Source organism: Podarcis liolepis (genome assembly GCF_965112155.1).
Source record: "Podarcis liolepis genome assembly, chromosome: 6".
NCBI classification, from domain to species: domain Eukaryota; kingdom Metazoa; phylum Chordata; class Lepidosauria; order Squamata; family Lacertidae; genus Podarcis; species Podarcis liolepis.
The window spans coordinates 79,520,707-79,546,939 of record NC_139559.1 but is presented as its reverse complement, the minus strand read 5'-3'; the positions used below and the strand labels follow the sequence as shown (position 1 = coordinate 79,546,939).

The 26,233-nt window shown below is 44.8% G+C and overlaps 2 protein-coding genes across 19 annotated transcripts in view; one reads left to right on the top strand and one right to left on the bottom strand.

The window, feature by feature from the left end:
• The window catches only part of NTNG1 (netrin G1), a 217,757-nt gene that overhangs the window by 142,720 nt on the left and 48,804 nt on the right, over positions 1-26,233 (bottom strand). The gene's annotated exons all lie outside the window — the stretch shown is intronic.
• Positions 1-26,233, top strand: part of LOC310710364 (uncharacterized protein) — an 80,133-nt gene that overhangs the window by 29,341 nt on the left and 24,559 nt on the right. For 3 of the 7 annotated variants that reach the window (XR_014527969.1, XM_083511285.1, XM_083511286.1), the window contains exon 3: positions 24,911-25,026. Coding sequence is in view for 2 of the 7 variants with exons in the window: in XM_083511286.1 (XP_083367412.1) it covers positions 24,911-25,026 (116 nt within the window). In the remaining 5 variants the exon portion in view is untranslated. Of the gene's footprint in view, positions 1-6,083; positions 6,292-17,785; positions 18,042-23,928; positions 24,024-24,910; positions 25,027-26,233 lie in introns of all 7 variants that reach the window. The other 4 variants (XR_014527972.1, XR_014527973.1, XR_014527971.1 and 1 more) reach the window with 4 other exon arrangements.

Here is a 26,233-nt window from a genome sequence, read left to right as displayed (position 1 = left end):
GCCCCATCATTAGGGGACTATGCATCTTCATGCCATTGAAAGCTTTTCTTGCTTGGTTGCTGTAGATCAAATTGCTGTTAAAGGCACAAAAGGAAAGCCATAGCCCTTGTTGCTGCAGTCAGGAGCCTGTGGCTCCACACTATGGTGCTGTGGGATGATTTCATTCTCTGCTGTGCAGTTGAACTTAACCTCCGCAGTGCATGTGTGTATGTGTGTACATACATGCATATGTATAGGTGCAGACACGTGCACACACAAACACACACATTTAGCTTGAAAGCAGCTCAATTAAACTAAAAATGAAATGAAATCTTTGCAGTCTGCCAAAACGTTTGGCTATATTGCTGACTTTCCAAAGTGTGACGAGGCAAAAATAATAAAATTGTAATGCTGTGAGAGGCAATGTGCTAATTAATAGCAGCCTGAATCACTCCCAGAGGTGCTGTGGGGGGAAAACACACTTAGAACACTGTGATGCAGAAGGGCGAAAACAAAATCCCCCCATTTTCCTTGCTAATAGTTGGGAAAGTATTTAGAGGCTTTCTGTTCAATTATTTGAAAATATTTTAGATAGTTTTTTTTTTAAGGCATGCTGCCGCCCCCCTCCCGCCCCCATTTGGTCCAGCTGAAGTGCTGCTTCTTGGAAGTCTTTGGCAAAGATCTGTTCGAGACTGCCTGCTGGTCACAAGATAATTAGCTCCAGTTGCTTATGCTCGAGTCTGTTAGATGTCACTAGCAGAGAAAATGTGCTTTGTTTTGACAAGTAAGGGAATGGCTTTTCTCCCCCCTTGCATTCATTTCAGCATTAGGAGCATTAAGGAGGATTATCACAAGGGCATTAAAATATGTAATCAATCCTTTTAACAAAGATCCTTTTCATTCTGCTTTACTGCCACCCAAATACTAAACACATTTCCTGAGAGGCAAGCCAAATGGATTTCAGGGGAAGTTTTATTTCCTTTCCAGGACATGCTAATTCGTTAAAAACCCAATGTTCCTGGAAAGTATACAAACACACCCCTGACCCTGGCCCAAACCCTCATGCCCTAATCTCAGATGTGTGGCATGGAGGGCAGTGATTACCTTGTCAAGAAGAAACCCTTTCCCCATTTTTAGAGACCATATTATTATTTTTTTGTATTAAATGTCTTAGCTGCTTTGCTTAGAAACACAGATAGCTGCCTGATGCATCAGCAGAACATCTAGCCAGGCACTTGTCTACACCAGTCTTCCTCCAACCTGGTACTTCTGTCTGCCCAAGCATGCATGACAAAAGGGGTGAGAGAATATTGAAGCTTTAGCCCAAGACATCTGTAGTGGTTCTTCAGGGTTCCAGACAGAAGTGTTTCCTACCTTCCACCTGAAGACGTCAGAGAGTGAACCTGGGATGTTATGCATGCAAAGCATGTGCTCTACCACCAAGCTATGTTCCTGCCCTTTGGCTCAACTGACACCTTATTGCTTCATATGCTTTAGTGCTGAGTCCTCACACGTTCCAGTTAAATCCATATTTACTCAAATTAAGCCCTGCTTCTCAGTGAGTGCGATATGGATTTATCGTTCTAACCTTACGAGCCAATGCACCAGCAAATAGGTTATTAGGGTTGCGTTCAATGACTGCTACATCAGCGCCACCTGACCAAGAGGACTCCATGCTAGCACAGTTGCTGTACAAGAGGCTGCTGCTACCCAGGCACCGACCAATGTTTCCAGCTCCATGACAGGCGCACAGCACAGTGCTGCTGTACAACACTGAACCAATCAGGGAGGATGCATGGAAAGGTCGGAGTGGAGGTGGTAGAGCAATAATGGGGGAAGGAGAGGTGGAAAATAACGCCAATATATTTCACATCCAGCAAGCAATTGGGCCCCTTTGGTTTCAGATAGTACATGAGTAGTCAAGTCTAAAAAGTCCAGAAGACAAATTTTCTAGCAGTTGTGGTGGCTCATTTACCAGAAGTATTGTATTTGGCATTAAAACTCTCAAAGTGTATATTTGATTCTGACCAAACTAAGCCTCTTCGATGCAAGAGCCTGCCTGCCTGCCTGCCTGCATGCATCTAGTTGCACAGAGCATCAGATGGTGGTACAGTATGACTCCATGTGATCCTTGCACATACACTGTTCTTCCTTACACACTCAGAGACGCACACTGCCCATCACACTAATGGCCCCTTGCCTAGTGAAAGCAAATACAACATCCTGACTGAGCTTATATTGGTGTTTGCAGTTGTTGTGACTTTGCAGCTCTTCTGGTTGAAATATTTATCCTCTTGCTTCCTACTGCAAGGATCCTTCCGCAGCATATTCTGTAGCTCTGAACTTGATTAAAGCAGTTGCTTTCTCAAAAACATTTTATCCCTGTATGTAAGACTGCTAATACCATGTGGACCTTTAAAAAAAATAATCAGGAAGAAAGATGCAGGGTGGGGACTTAACCTTTCAGGAGCATGAACACTGGGAAGCTATATCACAGATTACATGCCATAATAGATACCTGGCTAAATCCCTCCAGAGGATTGGTGGGGGGATTTTTGCAAAGTGCAAAGACCATCAAGGTCAAGTGGGTCAAGATTCTATGGAGCTAAAAATAAATTCTGAGCAATCAAATCTCAAAAACCTTTTAAAAAAAGAATAAGGAAGAAATGCTGCTGTCTGGTGTTGTAGTTTGGATACAAGAAATATAGAACAGACTTCAAAAACATTTCCTGATGTAAGAGTAAAGTCACTGGAAGATTTTAGGGGATGAATCTAAAGTGAGATAGGTTTACAGTTACATAGCAGGCTCATATCTCCTGAATCTCCAAATGATAGTAAATACCTAAAGTGTCTGAACTTTCCGCTGGATTCATAAAATTAAGCTCATTTCAGACATCCAGCTGAACTTTCTCAATGTCTGCAACTGGTCAGAAATCTCTAGATTCTAATGTTTGACGATGACATAATTGCATGCTACAGCCTAAAAGCATCTAAGTTCAGACAGGGCATATTTCAGATGTGTAAAATCTGATTGAAAGCTAGTTTAGTGACATAATATGGTCCAGCAAATGTTTGTGTAAGATCTGGACATCTCTGTGTTTAAGGAGCTATACCACAAAGCTTGCCCAAAGTGTGCTATAGCCTGCAACCTGCTACATGGATGAAGAAGATGGGTGAAAGGTCAAATGAAAATGTAAGCACCTGCCCCTGGCAGTGAATTCACATTCCAGATGTCTATATTTATTTTAGGAGATATTTATGCTGGAAGATGTTTGCAAAAGAAGGGCAGCATCAGGCATTTCCCTTGAATGTTACATTCAATGAGCGTACAATCTGTGTACACAAATAGTTGAGCTATTCACCTGCATAATTATTCACATATAATATTCAATGAGTGTGCAGTCTGTATACTACACAACAGGCAAGTTGCACAAATCTGTATGAATGGGGAAATGGAAGCATAGTGCTTTATGTTTTCCATTCCTACTCAGATACAGTGGTGGCTCATGAGGAGCCGAAGTGGCAGTGGTGTACACTCAGTAGTGGTGCATCCACTACTAGTGGTGCATCCACTATCCCCCATCAGGATAGGGTGGGACAAGGTGGCACCAAGGCCAGGGCAGTTCCAGGTCCATGCACAATTCCATCTCATGCGTATTGAGCTCTGACAGAGTGGTACTCACAGCTGGTGAGCTGTTTTTGGCTTGGTGAGTTTAGAACTTGTGCTGTTATGCAAGTAAATCTTAATTCTGACCCCGGAGGATCTCTCTGTGTGATGCGGAATTCTTCCTGCTTTTTGCAACCAGCAAGATGGGTTGCAAACACTGAGGGAATTGAGTGATTGCTAAGAGCTTGTTTGTTTTTAATTTGCATTTTAGTAAGCTGTCCTGAGGCCTTTCTTCCCTGCTTCACATAGGCCTGGTTTCTGCTGTGTGTGTGTGTGTGTGTGTGTGTGTGTGTGTGTGTGTGTGAGAGAGAGAGAGAGAGAGAGAGAGAGAGAGAGAGAGAGATGGAGACAGATACAGAGAGACACAGCTAGAGAACCTTTTGATTTCTGTCTGCTCTGGGTGTTAACATGTTTGCCTAGATTGTGTGCAGATATTGTGCCCTTCACCTGGCAATTTCCAAGACTATCTTCATCCTCTGGCTGGTTCTTTGGTCTCTTCAGATTGTGCAGCTGCATTTAACAGTACCACCTCATAGAACCTTGAACAGCCTTGAACTGCTGAAGTGGAATTGAAGTGCCCAAGTTCTCTTCTATAGAGCAATGCTGCTATTCTTAATGCAGTCCTTGCTTACCATATGCTTGTTGCTTAGCAGTTCCAGAAATAATAACCTGCTCTTTGAAAGCCATGCCTTTTTAATGTGCTCAGAAGTAAATGGAGGCCCAGCTGTGGAATGAATGGGTGTATTTTCATCACAGCAGCCACTCACTCCCCAAAATGGTGAAGAGTGTGTATGTGTGTGTGTGTGTGTGTGTGTGTGTGTGTGTGTGTGTGTGTGTGTGTATGCGTAACTTCTACAGCTACATAGGGTCTGCTTCACAAAAACAGATTCCCACATGGAGCAGCATCTGTCTGGGGAAGGGCTACTGAACCACTGAATCATTGAATTGTAGAGTCAGAAAGGACCTTGAGGATCATCTAGTGCAACCCCCTGCAATGCAGAAAAATGCAGCTGTCCCTTACTGCGATCAAACTTGCAACCTTGGCATTATCAGCACCATGCTCTAACCAACTGAGCTATCCAACATCAGTAGCAGAGCAAATGCTTTGCATACAGACTATTCCGGTTTCAACACCTGGCATCTCTAGATAATTCTGAGAATTGTACAACCCTGTAGAGCTGCTGCTGTCAGCGGTAGGTCCAGACAAGCAGTGTAGACCTTTCTTTTTCAGTGCAGGGCTGTCAAAACACAGGGACAGTGAATTAGGCATTGGAACCAGCATGCATGGAGCCAGAGCTGATGGTGAGTGAAGCTACAACTAAAAATGGGCAGGGACACCCTTTTTCTCTCTCTTTATGTTATCTGCATCTCTCTCTCTCTCTCTCTCTCCCCCCCACCTTTTCCTCCTTTGTTGGTTACAGATCCCAGCTTCCAGGTTCCTCCTTAGCAAGCAAGGCAGAGGCCATGGATTCTTTTCAGCCCTCTGCCCCTGCTACAGTCCATAGTATTCCTCCTAGATCTTTTCCTCTGGGATTGCCAGGGCAATTTGGCAACAGAAGCTCCATGGGACCTTTTCAGCTCTCTTCTTCTATATGTGAATCCAGGGTACCAAGTGTGAACAGCAAAATGCATTGCATTGCAAGTCTTGCAAAGAACAGTGACGTTCACAGTTATACACAGCAGAGGGTGGAGCAGTCCCAATATTTTTAATGGATGTGGCGCAAAAGCAATGCTAACAGCCTACTTTTCTGGAGCTCTTACTGAGTGCATGTGACTTACAATGCACTCTCTGAGATGTGTACCCAAACTTGGAGGACACAGGGTGAGCAGAAATGCGGTGTGCTTTTCTGGGTATGATCTGATCTGGGTGTGCTTCCTGATTGCAATACGTGCACCGAGAAGACAGCTGCTCAGCCAGAGATGAACAGCTGACCTCCACCAAGGGCAGGCACATTTTGACACGTTGTTTGCATCCATTGTTATTGGTTTGTTAACTAACCTGGCTTCAAGGGAGGTTGATTCAACAGAAACTTATTTTAGCTATTTAAATACTGCATTTTTCATAGTGTGCTAGAGTCACAATGGTGGCCATCTCAAATCAAACTGGTCTGTATAGGTTGGGAATGAATGCAGGGACCACAGGCTCCTCCAGATGTGGTTGTACCACATTTCCCATCACTCTGACAACTTGACAACTGGCCAAGCTGGCTAGGGCTTATGGGAGTTAAGAGTCCAATGGCATCTGCAGGGCCACAAGTTCTCTCTCCCTCTTTCAACAAGTATTTTCCTCCATTTTGAAAGAAAGAAAGAAAGAAAGAAAGAAAGAAAGAAAGAAAGAAAGAAAGAAAGAAAGAAAGAAAGAAAGACTCATGGATATAGTGAAAGTTTGATAGGTTCCTTATATCGCTTTACATAAATATAATTTTTGGGTTTTAAGGTTTGCTCAGTGAGGCATCCGTGTTGTCATGAAGCAGATTATGACATGTCAGAATGCATCATATCAGCTGGCGATAACACTATACAGTCATCTGGAAGCATTTGTATTCAGCGAGACCAATCAACTCGGAGCACTGGAGGAAAACCTTACGCCATTTGAGAAACCACATATTATCATGGTTCAAATATTCATCCCAAGGAAGCATACGGTACACATTTATTTTCCACTTCTTACTTCCACCAATTTATAAAATCCTATTTGGCTTGTCCAATTGTGCAGCTACAACAAATACACACATATATATTCTGCATAATCTCTGGGATATTGGATATAAATTACAGAAAGACAATGAACAGAGAGACAAGCAATCCTCCATGGTGTTCATTAATGTTTGCTTGTGACAGACCAATGTCAACCTTAATTTACTAAATTTTCCTGGGGATGGTTCTTGATTATACAGTGAGATTTTTTTTTTTTAAGGCTGCTTGGAATGTTGTAGCAACAGTGAAATATTCTCTCTCTTTTTTTGTCAAAACTGATGTGAATACACACACACACACAGAGCCTGGATTTAAACAATAGTTGAAATGTCGTCCAGAAAGCAATTATAATTATTGCCATAATATGATACTGCCACCTAGACTGACCTGTTCCAAAATCCTCCACAGGCTATCCTCAGTGGAATACATCTAGTTCATAAGCTGAATTGCTGAATAAATAATGAAAGAACGTTTTTCTCAGCCTCACAAAGACATCACAGGGATGAGAATATGAAATAAATAGCTTTTCCCCTTCCCCATCATATGGGTCCCTATCTTGGCCATGGGAAATGAAGTTATTAGTTCATTATCTATATAGCACATTACAGTGTTAAAAGTTTGACATTACTGTTGAAAGATTGCATACGTTGCTACCAGGATCCCTGACTTCAGCAACTAAACCAATTCCTGTGACTATCCATCAATCTGGTTTACTTTCCTACCATCCCTTACCATTGCCCACACTGGCTGGGACTGATGTGAGGCTAATTTGGAGTCCGATAACAGAAAGTGGACACCATATTGACCACCCCTGTTTTAATGGATCAGAGTAGCCATTGAAGCTGCATGGCGCTGGGCAAGGCCTCCTCCAGACGTATCTTCAGCTCAAGGCGGCACCAATGAGTGGGAGAGACGTAGAGGCATCCTTGCTGTTGCACCCATTATGGAGAGGGAACTGCTTAAACTCCTGCTATTTCCCCTTGCATATTACTTTGCAGGGATGCTTTTGGGTAGAGAAGCCGGTGCTGGGTTAACATTATGTAAATAACTGCCAAATGTACAATTTGGCTCTGAGAACCTCACAACTGGCACAAAGGCAACAGCACTCCGCTATTGTTTGTTCTAGCGACCTGGTACCTATATAGAGATTAATGCTTTCTGCCACCTCAGCTGTTCATCTGTATGTATTTAGCTCAGTTTGTAAAGGTAGCAAAATATTATTTTCCCTAAGAGGAAAACTAAAGCATAGTCGATAACAGAGCTAATTTGACCACCATCTCTTTGTTTTTGAGCTAGGAGCAAAATCTAAACTGCTTCTTCCTTCTTACTTTGTGGCTGGCATTTATTATTTTCAGCTGCTAATTCTATTTCTGATTCCATGGGGAAGAGAATCCACACAGCCAGGGAAGAAATAAAAGAAGGGTTTAAAAAATATATAAAGGGCTTCTTTATCTGCTGAGGGAGCTCTGCTGCTGGGACTATCTGCATCTGTAGGCAAGATTCATTGTTCTCTGGCATATTATTGATTCTGTACCTGTGGATTTCATGCCAAGCCCTCATTCCGACTCTACCCATAATTTTATCTCTGATTTTTTAACAAGCATTACCCCAGACGATTTCTGACCTCCCCTATTGCTACCAATGTTCTCATTGCCATTGTTAATAAGCTTTCGAACTGGTGGATTAGCCCTGAATGTCAAGCACCACAATTAGAATTGCTGATGTTATGCAGAAATAGGGTGGTTTCCCTCCTCACTCGAAATAACAAGACTGCCTTATTGCCACAGAACTCAGCACTCGGCTTTATTGTATTTGATCATGTTTATCGTCAAATTTCCTGGCTTAGAGAACCCTGGGGTGCCTATGAGCCTGTACAATCCTGGGTTGATAACCCCCCTCTAAAAGAGATGAAAGCCTTATAGGATGAGGCCCCTGAGAACTGGTCAGGTAGCTGGGAAAGCAGGAGGAAGAAAGCAGAAGAGAGAGGCAGAGATGGAGGGAGGGAGCAAGAGAGCATAAAGGTAAAGGTCTCAGTGGGGAGTAGTGGTTTCCTTGATCTGTTGTTGGCAGTCATCTGTCTTGAGACACAATGGAGGGTACCTCTGGGAGTGAAGTCAAACTGTGGCATTACCAGCACTGAACTGACCTCAATGATACACAAGCCTGGGCAGTGTGTATGGAGGTCCTGGGCTGCCCAGATAACAAGACCCCGCTCTTGGCTTCGCTGATGTGGTCCTAAGGAAAGCAGAGCAATACATTTGGCACCAGCTTGGATGCAGGAGCTGCACATGGAGTTGCACATGGAGCCATCCAACCGCCTTAGGGACTCCACTCCAGATTTGTGTAGGCTTGTAATTTTCTGCACACGTTTTTATTGTTTTATATGATACTGCATATTTTAACTGTTGCAGTGATACGTGGGGCAGAAATATATATCAGTGATGGCAAACCTCTAGTCTGCAGGCATAATAAACTCACAGGGCTGTTTTGGGCAAAGCATGCCCACCTTTTCCTGCACTTGACATTATATCAGTCATGGAGGCTTTGAGCCTCCATGACTTGGTGCTGTCTGAATTTGGTGCCTTTTTCTGTCACACTGCCCTCGTCTGCCTGTAGAAGTAGCCTGCAGGGGATGGGGACCCTTAAGATCCGGTGTGCCATCAGGGTCCTTTCCCCAAACCCTAATCTAATGAATTATATTGCCACAGCTCTAGTCCCTACCATGCTGAGAGACTGCTCAGTAATCTATGGTTCTGGACTGTGAGTTGAGGAGGCCCAGTGAGCCCACTTTTTGAGAGTCTCAGGTGCTGGAGAGGAGCACAGACATTGCCTCATCTGCATATAAGCTAGTGAAACTCTACTGGACTTTCAGACAGACAGAACACTATAAAACTTAAAGCTAGAGTCTTCAAGACAATATGTTGAGGGGAAAGCCTGTTTGAGTACCGCCTGAGAGAGGTTAGCCTCCTCTCATAATTTTTGGTCTTTACACATAACTCACTACCACTCAGAAGAACAGTCTGGTGTAAGCCCACCAGTGGTGGAAGAATTAAGAGGCATTTATACAGATACAAATCCTTGGACCTCATCTCTAACAATGAAGTGTTTGAATGGGGATTTGAATCAATACATAGTGTGTTGTGTTAGGAACATCCATACTTACCCCAACACCAAGTGAGGTAGCTGATATGTGGCCCTGGATATCGTAACAGCTACACATGAGTTTTTTTGTGATCATTTGGGGGTATTAAATGACTTTGCCTTCATTTGGTTTGTCTTGAGGCCAAAATAAATATTCTTTTGATGAATCACAATGAAGTGTGGAATGCTGTGTGGGATTTCTCTGGAAACAGGAATAGAAATGCTGTTTGTGCCGTAAGGTAAATGAATGGTTCCTTAGCACATGTGATGGATGGTTCAGGATTTGTATGTGTGTGTAGGGTTACAGAACAGATTGTTTCTAAAAAGAAAAGTTACAGATTCAATCTACAAAGAGTGAGAAGTTGAAATCATTTTGAACAAAAGAAGAGGAAAAACCCTTGGCCCTACAGAAACTCTGTTGGTTTAAACAGCGTTTGAACTGCTCTGCTTATATTCTTATTACAAGCTTCTTCGAACTCACCGCTCCCAACCGACCATAACGGACTCTTAAAAGAGAGATAACACCATTTTAACTGATGTTTCATTTCCAGGTGCTATTGACACACTAGTTGGCCTTTGCTCGACAGATAGAAAGACTAGAAGTATGTTATTATATATAAAAAAAATCAAAGCTGAAATTATCACAACATTGATCTCAAGCCTCCTAGCACAAACCTTTTAGAAATGCCCAGCACTGGAAGATTTCTAAGTTAATCCTGACAGCTCTCAACCCTATAAATATACGTATCTTTTACATATATTTCTAATTAAGAACAGCAAGATTATATGGTTTTACAATCTCTGCAAGTTTATATAGGAGTGAGGGCTCTAAACTGAATGCAAGGGTTGTGTGTTCCTGAGTATTCTTCTAAATTAGGGCTAGGCAAAAATCAGGTGTTTCTTCATTCTGTCTCTTTTACACTTTCTCTCTCTCTCTCTCTCTCTCTCTCTCTCTCTCTCTCTCTCTCCTCCATGGCAAACAAGAGACTTTATCACAGTTAAAGGACATATTCCAGCTGGCAAAAGCACGAGTTTGGAGCAGGGTATAGCTTGGGAGAGAGCCTAGTCTGGGAATCTCATAAGAACCAAAAAGAGAGGCTGCATTTGGTCCTCAGGCTGCCTTAAGTTCTCCACACCTGCTCTGAATGAATGTCCTTGCTGTGTGTGTACAGTGAACGCGATGAAGATATACACCACAGGATGGGCACCTGGCAGCTACTGGCTAGTGACTCCCATCAAAAGAGGCAGGTATTCCTGCTGGCCATGGAACGGAAAACAATGTTATGCACTCAGGTGCTTCTCTCTCTTTCTCCCTGTTAAGTATTTTTATTCAAAGTTTTCAACATAAGAGACAATAAAAGCCAAACTCATCCAAAAATGAAAAAGATACAGAAAAGCCAAAATAAGAGAGAGGAGGGAAAAAACAAAAATAAAAAGGCAAGAGATAGAAGAGGGGGGGAAATAGATATAGAAACCCTCTATCAAAATTGTATCATATCCTTTATGCATATACAAAAAAGTTGACCTTCCCAAGTCTCACCTAGGAACTTCTGTTTTTCCCCCCAGCCTCCCACCCAGGGGGGCCCTTTCTCAGTGCTTTCTTTCTGGTGGGACGCAGGGGTATGCGGATCCCTAACATTTTTTGTTGCCCCAACCAACGGATGGACGGACTGACATGTCGGCCGTCTCCACAGTGGCAGCTTGGACTGGAGCTCGTCATTCTCCCCGGCGGTGCCCAGGGAGGTGAGTCTGGGGTGGCTGCAGTGGAAGCGACGGCGCTGCTTCTTCTCCTCCTCCTCTTGCTAGGCTACAGCCAGCTGGTGAGCACTTGCCCCTCCTTGCTTAAGCCGACCCTGCCGTCACCAGGGCCTTCCCATCCTCTCAGCACCACCGCCACCTCTAGTCCCTCATCCAGGGGTTGGGGGGGGAAGAAGGCGGGGAGGGGGAGGGGTGCCCTTTCTATCCTGTCTCCCATACAGAGCCCCTCATCATCCACCTACTACCTGTGCATGTCCTCATCAACCCAAGATAGAGGACTTCTAGAAGTCAAAAATAAAAACAGCTAAGTTAAGCAAAAAAGAAAAAAAAATCCAATTCACCACCTGCCAATTGTACATATAATAATCCTTCAAATTAATCAGAACATGCACTACAGGATAATATCTACCTATATCCTATTCTATCGCTGCTTATCATTCTGCCAGGCATAATTCTTCTCAGGCACCACGCACCCATCTTTTTTCCCAATCCAGAAGTCCAAAAGTGGTTCTTAAATTTGTGTTCTCTCTTTCTGAAGCTGCCCATGAAGAGTCCCTGCAGGGGCTCAGATTTGAGACCCCGGCTCTTACCCAGGGGCTCAACTTGTTAGCGTGGAACTACTCCCCTTTCCATTCACTTCAACAATGAAACTCCAGCATTGGGAGCTATGGCATGTGCATTGAGGCACATGCAAATAATCCGCTTTCCTGACTTTTAAATAATGAAAAATTCCCACGTACATAAGTAAGTCAGATGCAACCCAAGATAAGGAAGGAGAATGATTCACCCATTACGATTGACAAGTAAAAGAACATGGCGGCAACTGGCTTCTACCCACTGTAAGAGCGCAGAATACAATACATTACTAGGTTCACCAGAGTGGAGGGCAATGCAGATCAATACTTTCTCCTCTAAGGACTCTCCTTCTTGGCCAGAGGTGCACCTGTAAATGATACTCACCAAGGCAGACAACTAGTTTTTAAAATGAAATTCTCCGCACATTGCTTCCCTTAACACATTCCCCCCCCCCCCCATCATCATACGGACACTTATTGTCTTGACATAAGCACCACACGCACACTGACCCTTTTTACACTTTTCTTGAGAAAAAAGAAAAAGAACAGCAGTTGCTTGCTTCAAAAGTGACTTAAATTAATTAGGTCGAAAGTCTGAAAATAGCAGCCATTTATTTTACAGTTATGAAACACAGGAATTAATAAGCTTCGAAACTACTGTTAACAAAGTAGCAGTGAATATAGCTGCTGGATTGGCTTCTATTCCCTATTCCACTATGAAGCTTAGTGGCTTGCTGCTGTCACTCAAATTAATCTACCTCAAAGGGTTGTTGTGAGGATTAAAGAGGGAGTGAGTCACCCCGAGCTTCTTCCTATATAACCGTGGCATGCATGCTATAAATAACAAGAGATATTAAAGAAAAAGAACAGACCTTGGACTCCCTTTGGCACCCATTTGCCACTGGAGAAACACATTTTTTCCCAAGGAAGGGTAAGCCATTCCTCCCTACACATTGAGGACCTCATTGCCACACACAAAACTTTAAAAAAGCCAACCTTCTGATGTTGCTTCCACTACACAACATGAACATGTACTTAAGCCCTCAAGCTGCAAATGCTATTTATTGTTTCAGAAAATGTGCAAAAACACCCCCCCCCAACAAATTGGGTATAAAATCAGGGAACTCTATGCACGATTAGCATTTAATACTATCATATATCTTGTGGGCATCCGTCTGTCTTGAGAGACAGTGGAAGAGTGTGCCATTGCGGGTAAAGTCAAAGCATTGGAGAGTTATAGCACCTGTTGTGGCTGTAGAGACTGATATGGGGGAGATATGTTTCAGTGCAGGCAGGGCAGAGGAAGGTGTCTAGTTTCGCTGGTGCAGATGCACCATGGTGTTCTTCTCTCTGTGTTATTCCCAGTAGATGTTTCTCCTCTGGTCGCTGCAGTGAATACACAACATGTCTCCAGGCACTTCAGTTGTCTGCAACAGCTTCCCACACGGCGGGGTTAATGTTGCCAGGCTTCATGTCACATTTGCAGACATCTTTATAACACAGAGTTGGTCTGCCAACAGGCCTGGTGCCTGAAGCCAGCTCCTGCAGATGCCCAGCTGATTACCAGACAATGTGCCAATGACTATTAGCTAAAGCTGTGTCAGAGCATTCAACTTGCTGCAATGCTTGCAAAATGTACGAAAGCATGAAGAAAACCTTTGGACCAACAGTTGAAAGAACTGCACCACTGAAAACCTTGTCTGGAGAGTACACTCAAACTTAACAGAGAAATATGCAAAACGATACAAAGAAGGAAAATAAGGCAAGCTGCTTATGTATGATGATGTTTCAAACCTTATGCAGGTATTCTCAACATGCAATGGATACAAATTTGCTGGGGTGCAGGGCACATATGCATGCCCTGCCACACTGTGCCCCCGTTATGTGGTGGGCTCTTCAGATCTTCGTGCAACTAATCTGAGGATCTGAAGAGGGTTTCTAGGGGTTCAGCTGAACATGCTTAGACACCTCCCTATCTTACAATTATGGGAAGATTTTTAAGTGTATTCAATAGAACGTGCTTAGAAACTCTCTCCAGGTCTGCACAAACAGAGGCGGCTTTAGGGGAGTGCCATTGGTTTAGTCACACTGGGCACACAGGGGATTCAGCAACTATCTTGTAGAATGGAAGTCGAGAGGCGGGGGGGGCACACAATTTTGCCGTCGCATAGGACACCGCTGAAATGTGAGACCCCAAGGACTGCCACTTACACTTTGGAGACACTGGGGTGCACAGTGGCTTACATGCACATCCCCGCCCCATCCATGTTTTTAGTGACTCTTTAAAAAAAGTTGAATCTCAATTCCCATTTTAATGTTCTTACTGGCTTTAAAAAATATTGGGCAAATTGATGGAGGACAGGTCTACCAATCTATTAGCCATGACAGCTACACGTTCAGAGGCACTGTGTCTCCAAGATCCCATTCCCACAAACAGAAGATGAGTTGTCAGAATGCTGGAGGGTCAGGGAAAAAAGTTCAAGCTATGCCTTCTCCATGTTCTACAATAGATTTCTTCGTGTAGGAATGTTTTGCACCGCAGATCATTCCATAATCTGAGTCCTACCTCCAGTCTGAGGACCATCCAGACACAGGTTTGTCACATCATCTGATTTTTTTTTATAAGCAGTAGATGCTGAGGATAAAGCCTGCGAGCTTCCACAGCTGGTTGCTCTTGGAAGCAGAAGGCGGAACGAAGTGGCCTAATAGCAAGGCCGTTTTTATAGTGTTGCTGCTGCTGTTCCTTGGCCGTCCAGTGCCATGTTAAACATTGGTTTACAGTGGACACAAATATTTATAATGCTATTCCTAGAACGAAGTGACACGTTGGAGCTCCCAACAGATCGCCGTAGGATCTGCCTAATGTTGATACATGACAGGTGACCCCAATGAGACTGGCTGAGTTGAGGCTATGTGATTTGCTTCCTGACACATGGAGCTGAGGTGCACAGACGATTTGTAAAGGTGAAGTTGAAGCAAAGTGACGGACTGCATTCTAATACGCTTTGATCCACTGCAAAAGCAGTTGACGTGCCTAGCCCCAGGTGCCCATCCTTCTTCTGGCCCGTCCAGGGAAAGTAAAGAGTTACAATATGTCATGTTCCATTACCACTTCCATCACAAGGCAGTGATCTGCAGCAGCAGAAGTAACAGATATGATGAAGGGGGTGAGCCTTCGAAAGAATAATGTGATCAGTGAGCTAAAAAAAACCATAGTCTGTGACTATAATACTTACCATGGAGTCAGACACACATAGGATTGCCCTGTATAAATATTTGCCAGCCTTCTCCAACATAGTGGCCTCCAGATGTTTGGGACTACAATTCCCAATAGCCTTAGCCACCATGGCCCAATGATCATGGATGATGGGAGACGTAGTCCTCAACAACAGGAGGCTCCCAGTTTGGTGAAGGCTAGTACTTGGCCATTTTGAAAATGAATTCACCATTGCTGGAATCAAGTGCGTGAAATCTGCTTCATTCTGAATTTATGTGAAAGTACTCTGGGAAAAGCAGGGCTGTTGGCATGATGCATAAATATTTCTTTCTCTCCGCAAATTTCCTGCCCAGTTTTGAAAACAGCAAACAAGAAGGAGCTGTTGTATGTGTTTTCTGCCAACACCTCCTAGGAACTGTTCCAGTAGCTGGACTTCAGAATGACAAGGTTCACTAATAATCCTTTCACCCCCACACTTTTTTTTTTGTCTACACAGCAGTAGGTGATAAAGGAACTCCCTCTGTTGGCGAGACTGTTCAGAGATGCCCCAGACACATTGCTTCTATTTTTAAAATGCAGGCAATTTATTTTAGGTGTCATTGGGCTTTTGTTGGCACCATCTTGCATGATGTCCCCAATTTCTTCAATTATGTTTGCTGCTCCACCTACTCTTTGTCACGTGCCATCAAACTACAATACAGACAGGGCTGCTTATGGCCAGCAAGTCAAGCAATGAAACTATACTACGGAGCATTTTGATAAATCCAGACACAGCATTCTTGTGTGGCAAGGCAGCGGCTGGATTCAGATGGTTGACTGTTTGAAATATTAGCTGCCTCAAGGATGTATGATTCCTTTTCCCTTTCCCACTTCTAGGGAGTGGTGAAGATGAGAAACTTCCATTCACAGTTTTGCCGCAAGCAGGATTTTGATGTTTTCTCCAAAGATGGAAAACTATGGTTTGGGATCCTCAACTGCCAGAAAGGCTTGCAGCAGATTATGGCTATGAGCACAATTTGCTGATGAAATGTTTAAAAAGAAGGGACACTTAGGCAGAATAGCATCTGTAATTCAGAAATACATGTATGGACACGTGCAAATATTTTATCTGGTTTGGGGATATGTTAGAATTAGGGATGGCAAATTTTGAAATATAGGATGCAATCCCTCTCGTTTTACTACTTCAGCATGGGATTAGAAAATGGAGGGGAAAGATGCATATCCTCTTAGCCAGCCCAATAAATGATGAACATAAATGCTTTCTAGACCTTGGACCTAGCTTTCAAGGCGATGGCCTGGAAAACTGAAATTTTGTCCCTGGTGTGAATGCAGGGCTCCATATGAAACAGAAACTTGTTTCAAGGTTTTATAATTCACATGCTGCTTTGCCTGCATTCAGAAGTGGCATAGCAGTGTGGTATATCATTAGGCAATTGGCCACTGGTGCACGAATACTTACACAGGTCACCGAGTCATGCAGAACTTTGCAGAAGCTATGTGCTTGAATCTCAGACTTTACTTCTAAGACTAGAAGAACACAGCACATAATGTGTGGGGAAACAAAGGTAAGAACTCTGCTAAGGTTAGAAGAATGGAGCAGCACCAGGAGATGTCAGGCATCCCATGCAAGGCTTCTGGACTGCAAGTTGCCCACCTGTGACCCAAACTAAAGGTGCTTTCAGGGCATAGCCAGTTGTCTGGGTGGGGAGAACAGAACTGTCTCTGACACATAATAGTGATAATTGTGGGCAGCCTCACTAAAGACTAAAATAGAGAGCTGATAATGGCATGGAGCACAAAAAAGGGGGGTGTGAAGAATTCAAAGAAGCTGATTAAATTTTAAAGACTTGGTGACAATTCTGCTTGACATTTGTCTTCCTTTAGCATTCACCTGTACGCTTTGTACTAAGCCCTACGCTTCTACTTATCAAAACCTATAAGGCCAAATATGTGTAAAGACTAGCAAAGGTCTAGCAAATCATGTCCTTGACACAGCAGGAACAATCCAACCAAGTGCACACACAGCTGCTGACCTGCATGGACCAAATTCTTTTTCAAAAATCCCACTGAATCACTGTTTGAAGAGAAAAGGCTTAGAAGGGAAGACTTAACAGCCTTCCTGTTAAGTTTCTGTGGCCCATAGCTTCCTGCCACAGTGTAGATCCAATGCCATAGAGGCACAATATCTGGTGAGGAAGAGTACAGGCTCCCCACAAAAGAGTTCAGTTTTCCCTCACAGCCTTTGAGCAGTTTTGAACACTGACTTGATGGGCCAAAATCATACACTTTGCAGCATATGAAGGCACAAAGCTTTACACGTTATAGAACAGCTGGACACTGAGGAGGCAGAAAATCACAGGTTTCCTTAGGGAGGCTGACTACACATTACTTCTCTCCCCCTGGTTTCTTAACTTTATATTTTCAGTTTCTAAAAATACTTTTAACAAACAATCCCCATATACTTTCACCCCCACAAAAGAAACATGCCATGCATAGACATGTAAATAATACAGATAAATAATACAGATCGTCCTAGGGTGAGCCATGGGAAGCTTGTGGTGAGTTGACAACTTTCCTGTGTACTGAATAAACATGTGCCATCCAGTTTCAAAATCATCTTTGGTCTTTGTGTTTCTGAGCACTCTAAGATGCCTATTTGGTTTTCCATTAGGGCTATTCTATCTCACCATGCCTCTAGAGTTAAGTTATTAGCTGTTTTCCTACACTGTGTTATTGTATTTCTTGCTGCAGACGTGAAAAAGATTAGTAAGTCCTTAAATAGTGAATTTGGCTCAGGATCGCAATACCTCATGGACCGCCTGTCTCCATATGAATCTACATGGACCCTGAGATTGCCTTCTGAGCCCTTCTTTGTGTGCTTCCTCCACAAGAGGTCCAGAAGGTGGCAACATGAGAAGAGGCCTTTTCTGCAGTGGCTCCCCATTTGTGGAATGCTCTCCCCAGGGAAGTTTGGCTGGCACCTTCATTATACACCTTTCGATGCCAGGTAAAGACATTCCTCTTTAACCAGGCCTTCACCCAATGTCCTTTTAAAATGCGTTGTGGAAAAGGGGGATTATTGGGTTGTTCTTGTTCTTATTTTTATTATGTGGCTTGTGTTTTTATCTTGTGATTTTATGTTGTGAACCACTCTGAAACCTGCAGGTATTGGGCAGAATACAAACCAAATTAATTTGTTGTTGTTGTTGTTGTTGTTGTTGTTATCATCTTATAACCAGATTTAAGAAAGCTAGCCTCAGACCAGGTTGAATCACCTGTCCTGTAATAGGAGGAACTTCTTCAAAGACAGTTTTCTAAAATTAATTGTACAGGTTTGCATCCCCATCACATATGGAAATATGAAACGAATTGTTTGTAATGCACTCCAACATAAAGGACTGGAAGGAGATGTTATTAACCTGTGGCATTTATTGGTTGTGAATTGTGTGAATTGTTTTGAAACTATTTTCTCTCAGTTTAGCCGACACCGATTTAAAAGGTTCCTTGAGTTTGCGTTACCAATTTAAGAGTGTAGATCCAACTCCCATATAGATTTTAATGAGTTTAGATCCCCTGTCACCATTACTTCTTGAGGTCTTTGATGCTAGACCAAGATCATTTCAGTATGTCCAAAGCTAATAGCATGGGCGGGCTGAAGGGGAGAGAGCGAAAGGGAGTGTGTACAACAGCTAGCGTTCTAAAGAAGATTTATGTCTTTCCAGTTAAGCAAGAACCAGCCAACCGACAATAACAGTCATGCCCATAATGTTTCTCCAGCATGAAAAAACTCAAACTACCTCTCAGGTCCGTGCTCTGAAAGAGTGAGACAGAGTAGAAAAAAACTAGGCCTGTGCATTATGTAATGTGTGCAACCCAGAGAAAAGGCACAAGGGTTTAATGCCAGCTGGTTCAGAGTCTGAGGGGACCGTCTTTCTGCTTTCAGAACAAATAGGCTGTCACTGCAAGGAATTGATTTGCTCTATGCAGGGACTTGCATCTTTTTGGTGAAAATGAGTAATCTGTTTCAAGCAGTTGAAGCATGTCCATTGTCATGATTACCTCCCAGGAGTGCCTCCGTGCTGGCGAGATTTGTCAGATCCGAGTAAAATTTCTATTTCTAGTTTTGAAAAATAAAGTTTTAATATTGCAAAACAACAACAACAATAATAATAATAATGGATGCTTGTAAGACAATGAAAAATGTGTGGTATAATGTAACAGGGTCAAACACACTAAACACAGTGGGTGTTAAACAAAAATCTTCTGGGAAGAGTTGTTGGATCAGGGGGTTGAGGCTGGGTTGTGGCATTGCTGGATGTTTGCTAAAGCCTTTCAACTGAATATGATGGATAGAGCCAGTTTAGTGCAGCACACGGGGACTCACCGAGCGGGTGGCTTGGTTCAGGGGTGGCTTGTGGGCTGGTTAAACGACCCCCGTGGGCCGCTTGTGACCCATGGGCCTTACGTTGCCTACCCCTGTCATAGAGTATGCTGCCCTGCCAGGCTTAGCAATGTCATTTCCCTTATCTTGGGAGGAAATAAGTACAGTGGTGCCTCGCAAGACGAAATTAATTCATTCTGTGAGTTTTTTTGTCTTGCGAATTTTTCGTCTTGCGAAGCACCTCTTCAAGCAATGCACCCTGGGTATTAACGGTTTTAAGAAAAAGGAAATAAACTTGCAAGACGTTTTCTTCTTGTGAAGCAAGCCCATAGGGAAATTCGTCTTGCGAAGCAACTCAAAAAACAAAAAACTCTTTCGTCTTGCGAGTTTTTCGTCTTGCGAGTTTTTCGTCTTGCGAGGTACCACTGTAATCCAGCCTATTGTCCACCTGAGAAACCCAGCCTGTGAAGAGGTTTGAGTTGGTTGCCTCAACTCAGCCACATGGCTCTCACCAGCCATCCCTGTGTTCCTATATTAATAATTTAGGAACTTTCACAACTTTGTAACTAAACTAAGTTTTACTGCCTGTGCAACATTTCTGCGTGATGTATGGAAAAGCACTTTCTCATTTGTGACACAGTAAATAGCATGCCCATCTCTAATCCATTTTATATATTTATTTCTTTTTTAAAATATATATATCAAAAAACCACCACACAGGCACATAGGATTTCAGCCTACTTATGAATCTTTTCTCCAAGGGATGGGATAGGATGAAGGCTCGTGTCTTCCCTTGTGTGTATAACCCCCAGATGCAAAAGGAGGAATTCCAGGAAGACAATGAGAAGAATCTCCTTAGCTTTAACTCAGTGTTTCCCAACCTTTTTTGGGCAAAGGCACACTTGTTTCATGAAAAAAATCTCAAGGCACACCACCATTAGAAAATGTTTAAAAAATTAACTCTGTGCCTATATTGACTACCCTATTTTTCGCCCTATAGGACGCACCGGCCCATAGGACGTACCTAGATTTTGGGGGGGAAATAAAGGGAAAAAAATTATTTCCCCCCCCCCAGACGCGGGGCTGGGGCGGGAGAAGCCGGAGCTTCCCCCGACCCCAGCCCCCAGAATGGGAGCCAGAGTGGCTCCCGGAGCTTGCGGGACTGGGGGTGGGGGAAGCCCGAGCTTCCCCTGCCCCCAGCCCCCAGAAAGGGTCCGAGAGCGATGGCAAAGGTGAGCGCACCTTCGCCATCACTCCCAGAGCTTGCGGGGCTGGAGGTGGGGGAAGCCAGAGCTTCCCCCACCCCCAGCCCCCAGAAAGGGTCCGAGAGCGATGGCGAAGGTGAGCACACCTTCGCCATCGCTCTGGGACCTTGCGCGGGCTGGGGGCGGGGGAAGCCGGAGCTTCTCCCGTCCCCAGCCCGCAGAGCAGGTCAGAGAGCGATGGCGAAGGTGTGCGCACCTTCGCCATCGCTCTGGGACCTTGCGCGGGCTGGGGGCGGGGGAAGCCGGAGCTTCTTCCGTCCCCAGCCCGCAGAGCAGGTCAGAGAGCGATGGCGAAGGTGTGCGCACCTTCGCCATCGCTCTGGGACCTTGCGCGGGCTGGGGGCGGGGGAAGCCGGAGCTTCTCCCGTCCCCAGCCCGCAGAGCAGGTCAGAGAGCGATGGCGAAGGTGTGAGCACCTTTGCCATCGCTCTGGGACCTTGCGCGGGCTGGGGGCGGGGGAAGCCGGAGCTTCTCCCGTCCCCAGCCCGCAGAGCAGGTCAGAGAGCGATGGCGAACGTGTGCGCACCTTCGCCATCGCTCTGGGACCTTGCGCGGGCTGGGGGCGGGGGAAGCCGGAGCTTCTCCCGTCCCCAGCCCGCAGAGCAGGTCAGAGAGCGATGGCGAAGGTGTGCGCACCTTCGCCATCGCTCTGGGACCTTGCGCGGGCTGGGGGCGGGGGAAGCCGGAGCTTCTCCCGTCCCCAGCCCGCAGAGCAGGTCAGAGAGCGATGGCGAAGGTGTGCGCACCTTCGCCATCGCTCTGGGACCTTGCGCGGGCTGGGGGCGGGGGAAGCCGGAGCTTCTCCCGTCCCCAGCCCGCAGAGCAGGTCAGAGAGCGATGGCGAAGGTGTGCGCACCTTCGCCATCGCTCTGGGACCTTGCGCGGGCTGGGGGCGGGGGAAGCCGGAGCTTCTCCCGTCCCCAGCCCGCAGAGCAGGTCAGAGAGCGATGGCGAAGGTGTGCGCACCTTCGCCATCGCTCTGGGACCTTGCGCGGGCTGGGGGCGGGGGAAGCCGGAGCTTCTCCCGTCCCCAGCCCGCAGAGCAGGTCAGAGAGCGATGGCGATGGTGTGCGCACCTTCGCCATCGCTCTGGGACCTTGCGCGGGCTGGGGGCGGGGGAAGCCGGAGCTTCTCCCGTCCCCAGCCTGCAGAGCAGGTCAGAGAGCGATGGCGAAGGTGTGCGCACCTTCGCCATCGCTCTGGGACCTTGCGCGGGCTGGGGGCGGGGGAAGCCGGAGCTTCTCCCGTCCCCAGCCCGCAGAGCAGGTCAGAGAGCGATGGCGATGGTGTGCGCACGTTCGCCATCGCTCTCGGGGCTTGGGAGGCTGCGGGCGGGGGAAGCTGGAGCTTCCCCCGACCCCAGCCCCCCGAACGTGTTGGAGAGCGATGGCAAAGGAGTGCGCACGTTCGCCATCGCTCTCGGAGCTTGGGAGGCTGCGGGCGGAGGAAGAGCTTCCCCGACCCCAGCCCCCCGAACGGGTTGGAGAGCGATGGCAAAGGTGCGCGCAGCTTTGGCATCGCTCTGGGAGCTTGCGCGGAGCTTGCGCGGCTGGGGGGATAGCTTCCTTAAGCCTGGGGAGCCTCCCTCCCACGGCACACTAGGCAACGTCTCACGGCACACTAGTGTGCCGCGGAACACCGGTTGGGAAACACTGCTTTAACTTACTCCTCACTGCCACCCAGGCGTGTGATATTAAAAACATATTGCATTTCTGGAGTATGATCCATTTGAACAGCAGACATTTCTTGCAAAAATCCCCCTACAAAAGCTTCCCTTTTTAAACCCTGACTAAAACAAAGCTTAACTAAAGCAGACCTCCACCTACATTAAAAGTATGTGTGCTGTGGGATCTGTGAAGTGTATAAGGAGGGTAGCTGCTTTGCACATCGATGGCGTGGCATCACTAGGCTACATGCCCACCCATTGTGCAAACAACATCTGAGAGCCCTAGTGTTAAGCTGCATTTCTTTCCATTCATTCTTTGCTAGCCTTTCCTCTCTTCTCCTCCCTATTCTGTGACACTCTTCTCATGTTACACCAGTGAAGTGGGAGATGTCACACTGATGGGGAACCCTGTGGCCCTTCAGATGCTTTTGTATTCTCATCAAGCCCCACTTAGCATGGGCAAAAACATCTGGAGAGTCACAAGCTCCCCATCCCCCTGAGCCTCCTTCCCATGCTGCTGTGGTAATACAAGAAGTCCATACTGCAACTATTCCTCATAACAGCACCACACCACCAGAAACTGAGTTAAAAGGGACAAGGGGATGGAATGCAGAGGGTATTTGGAGCATAAGGCATTGCACTGCTATGGGATGATATTGTCTATCCCCTCTCTTTTGCGAGTAATTTTTTCTATGAACTGAGAGTTGGGGGGGATTAAAAATTGCTGCACAAATATGAAACTTCCTTCCCCTAGAAAATCACCAGAATTCAAAGCTTGAGATTTTATTGTATTTTACTGAAGAATTGTACAACCTTCCACTAGTGACCAATTGAACTGATTCCCTGTGCTTGACGCCAGCTGTTTTGAGCTGTGTTACATCACCACCCCTGCTTTCCTTCTTGAGTGCTTTGGACAACAGGTTTATACCTCCCTGGACTGGGGCTCTAGCCCCCGAGGACACTTTCTCATTTGTGACACAGTAAATAGCATGCCCCTCTCTCAGGAACACATTAAATTCTGAGAACTACCTTTCTGCCTATTAATCAAATCAGTTAATTTATCCATTTCTGCCAACTCTAAAAACTTCACCAGTCATTTCCTTATAGACGGAACTTGTGGATGTTTCCACCTGGGATACCACACTATTTTCTGCTACTATTAAAGATTTCACTTAGTTTGGAATAGCCTCTCAATCCAATTAAACTAAATCAACATTGGACTAAGTCCCAATATAATTCCTCTGATTATGGTATTGCCTCCCAAAACCAGGTGCCATTTAACACTCTGACACATGTTTAGTAAATGTATATTTATAGCCAAACGCTTTCGATATTTGAAACAACTGTCCGAATATCTTCATAACTACCACAATAACTATTTGCATTATTTTTATATGCTCACCGTCAACTCTTTTTTACCAGTCACCAAGCATATTTCATTTATGTTCAATGATAATAAAACCAAGTTCTCTTCCACACTTTGCTCTAATCACAGAGCCTCTTGTCCCTAAATCCCTAAGTATTTTGTAACCCCCCCCCCAGTATGCCCTTTACTAAATTATATGATGCTATCTTTCTCCAGGGTGACAACTGCCTTTATGGAAATGTGAGACCAAATAGCTCGGATCAAAGTACAAAGAGCAGAGGATACAAAGCAACTACTGGAAATTCTTAAAGGCACTACTTAAACTAGAATGAGGGGGGGGGGATATGCATTCCTTTATTTTTTCTTAACCTAAGGAAATAATTCAGTTTTGTACTGGAATTTGTATAAATGAAGAGGATTTACTGGTGTAACAAGGTACAAGGTCATGCAGACCCTCAGACGTAACTAGGAATTTTATTTTTATACGCATGTTCTGCATGACACAGTGTAATATGTCATGTGTTGTTGTTCATCTGAGGTTGTATTTACCTACTTTTGAGACCTGTTAAGGAACAGATGGTTGTTATTATGCCTTCATTTGTAAAACTACAGAATTCAAAGAGGGTGCACTTTCTTTCCCCCCATGACCTGGTACATCAAAACTCCCCTGCCCTATTTGTTGGCAGAGAAATTGCAAGGAAATTTTCATTGAATTATCCCAAGGAAAGGAGAAAATCAGGATGAATTTTGCCAACAGCAGTGGCAGGAGCACAGCTTCCCCACTTCTGTTTTTGGTGCTACTGCAAGTGAACAGTGTTAGCTGCGTTGGCAGTCTAGGTACCATTTTGCATATCCCATGGTGCCATGGATACCATCATTCTGGGGCATTCCAGGAGGAAGAGGCTGCTACCACACAAAGGTAAAGGAAGGAGAATGGCCCTTTTTTACCGTGTGTGTGTGTGTGTGTGTGTGGAGATAGAAAATAAGAAAAATCCCAGTAACCTTCTCAGAAAGATTTCTTCGGAGAATTTTCAGCTCAGCTCTAGTAATGACGAAAGAGGAATCTACTTTTTAAAAACTATATGTGTATGTATATAGGATTTGAAAATCCCTGAAACTTAGTGACATGCTTTCAGGATGTCCCTAAGGAAGATAAAAGGGTGCATATAACTCAACAAAGCATTTGATGCCATTTCAGGTCTGCACAAGCTTCTACCAAGAGATCAACACGCAATTCCCACTTGCCCTCCCTGACCTCAGTGTGCTTTGAACTGATGAAATGCGAGCACCGGTTTCCCCCGCAGAAGCCACAAGGTAAATGTAACAAGTAATCAATCTTCTGAACAGCAATCAGGCAACCACTTAACAAACACGCTACACAAACATAATAATTAATCTGAGCGCTGACCTGAATAGCAATTAATATAATCAGCCTCAATTGGCATGCTCATTGTACACTGGTTTTTGTTTCCTAACTTGTCAAAGTTAGGACGTTATGCTCCATATAAATATGCTGGCTGGCACTGGGGAATGCTAATTTCAGGTGGAGGAGGTGACACCAATGTACAAACAGCACAGGGTGTTCACGCTTTTGTGTTCAGAGTAAAGTGAAACACGGTGTCAGTGTCAAAGTAGAACAAAAAGTACAAGTGCTCTCTCCAACTAAAAGGGGGGGAAATGTAGACTCCTAACCACAAATGACAGACAGAGCCTTGTGGCCTGTGAATATTAAATGAGACAAATAGTATGGAAAAGCTATTACTGTGGCCTCAGGTTCAGCATCAACTGATACGCTTGTCTTTTTCCTTTTCTTTAATTAAAGGCACAGGGCCACATACGGAACCAAGAGGCTTAATATTCACCTAGTGCAAAATTCAAGCACCTTGGTTTAACCACAAGTGAAGAACATGGGGAAACATAAAGAATGGTTCTCCAGAATATGGGGAAAGACCACTTTATGTGCCCACTCCCACCATAGAGAGATTAAATCAGTGATTTGTCTGCCTTTGGACCACAGAATTTAAACCTTCTGGCTTCTTGTGTAGGCAGGCTTCAAAAGTGGAATTCATCATAGAGCCCTTGTTTCTTTCGGTTCCACATTTCAACATTTGAAGGTGCAAATCTCAAAGTCCCTCGCCTTAGTCCCAGTGGAAGCGGATGGTATTTCAAAGTGGATAGGCAGTCCCTAGGGATCCTGGCAAAAAGCTGACAAATCTTGAGACTTTTGATGGAAAAAAGAGAGTTTTTCATAAGAAATATGTTTTAAACAAATTCTGTGGGGGTTTTTTATATTCAAGAGCCCAGTGCAACCACCGCTTCCTGCCTGCAAATATCAGATCTGATTTTTAATGAGCTTGGCATTAGCCCAAAACAACAGCCCTCATTAAAGTCACCCACTTCCCTTTTAAACAGCATCTCCATTATGCCCTCAAATACCTGTTGCAGCAGTTTGCTGGGCACCAGAGCCCAGCTGCCAGGTTAGCATTTCAGAAAACAATGTCCATCTCTACATCAGCTGTTG